This window comes from Salvia splendens, unplaced genomic scaffold (assembly GCF_004379255.2).
Source record: "Salvia splendens isolate huo1 unplaced genomic scaffold, SspV2 ctg584, whole genome shotgun sequence".
In the NCBI taxonomy this organism is placed as follows: domain Eukaryota; kingdom Viridiplantae; phylum Streptophyta; class Magnoliopsida; order Lamiales; family Lamiaceae; genus Salvia; species Salvia splendens.
In genome coordinates this window covers 43695-44710 of record NW_024599244.1, presented here as the reverse complement: position 1 = coordinate 44710, position 1016 = coordinate 43695, and the positions used below count along the sequence as shown (strand labels likewise).

General features: G+C 42.5%; 1 protein-coding gene across 1 annotated transcript; it reads left to right on the top strand.

Annotated features, from left to right (window-relative positions):
* The first annotated feature begins 9 nt into the window (after positions 1-9).
* On the top strand, positions 10-737 carry LOC121790687. Its single transcript, XM_042188831.1, has 4 exons — positions 10-118; positions 204-332; positions 417-545; positions 635-737. Exons 1-4 carry the CDS (start codon positions 63-65, stop codon positions 735-737), a joined length of 417 nt encoding a protein of 138 aa, XP_042044765.1. The 5' UTR covers positions 10-62.
* The last annotated feature ends 279 nt before the right edge of the window (positions 738-1016 follow it).

Genomic DNA, 1016 nt, shown 5'->3' with positions numbered 1-1016 from the left:
TCATTTGGTTCCATTTTATTTTCTTCTACAGTCAACAGGGGCATTTATCGCAGCATCCAGATATGCGAGTGCTACGCATATACCATCTTCTGTTATTAGCCGAGGAATCGGCTGGCTGGTAAGAAGAGAGTTAGCTATACACCTCCTGGCTTGCAGTTTCTCAACATAATTTTTAGCCTCACTATTATTTCTGTGAGATGCAGGGATTTGGCATTTTCCTGGACTGTTTATTTGGCACTGGAATCGGATCAACCGTATCAGTGTAATGCTGCTAACCTTCTGAAGAAACAAATAAATCAACTAAGCATTCTGAATGCTTATATTAGCATGTAGTATGCCTCTTTCTCGACCTAAGTCATCCGAACTTCTCAATTGTATTAATGTAATGCATGTTCATGGGCAACCATATTTGACAGCTTCTGCTGGTCTGGGCTTACTGCAATATTGCAACCTCAACAGCTTCAGAACAAAGTTCATTTTAGGCTTTTCTTTCTTCATGGGGCTTTCGGTCTGGGCGCGGTCCTGTTCACGCTCATTCCGTGTGGGTACGCAACTGATATCCACGACTCGGGTTTTTTTTCCCAACTTCCTAATACAATTGAAGGAATTATGCCTAACTTGTATTCTTGCGCAGTTCAACAAAATGGTTCTTGTCTTCTTCACGTCCCCGGCCGTGGGGCAGGTTGCGTAGCCATATTTCTCGACCTTACTCTTGCGCGCAAGCATGCCAACACTAGGCGAGACAGCGGCAGGCACTGGTGGGCTAAGTTCAAGTATTTTGACAAAGATCCAAGGAGTGAAGAGTTCTACTCTCTTCCATATGGACTTTCCAAGTATTTCCCTTCCTACTAACACACACGCATTCATCCCAAGTTAAGAATGTGAGATGCATAAGATCTTTGCTTCAAGGAATACATACACCATGGGAAGAGGATCAAGAATTGGCTTTGTTGAATTCAACCAATTAGCCATATATGTACATATATATCAATGTAGCACTTAAGAGTTAGAGAAGC

Coding starts and splice junctions, on each gene's coding strand:
- LOC121790687 (XM_042188831.1), top strand. CDS start 63: ATGCGAGTGCTACGCATATACCATCTTCTGTTATTAGCCGAGGAATCG. Junction 333..416: donor AATGCTTATATTAGCATGTA/GTATGCCTCTTT, acceptor CATATTTGACAG/CTTCTGCTGGTCTGGGCTTA. Junction 546..634: donor TTCACGCTCATTCCGTGTGG/GTACGCAACTGA, acceptor ATTCTTGCGCAG/TTCAACAAAATGGTTCTTGT.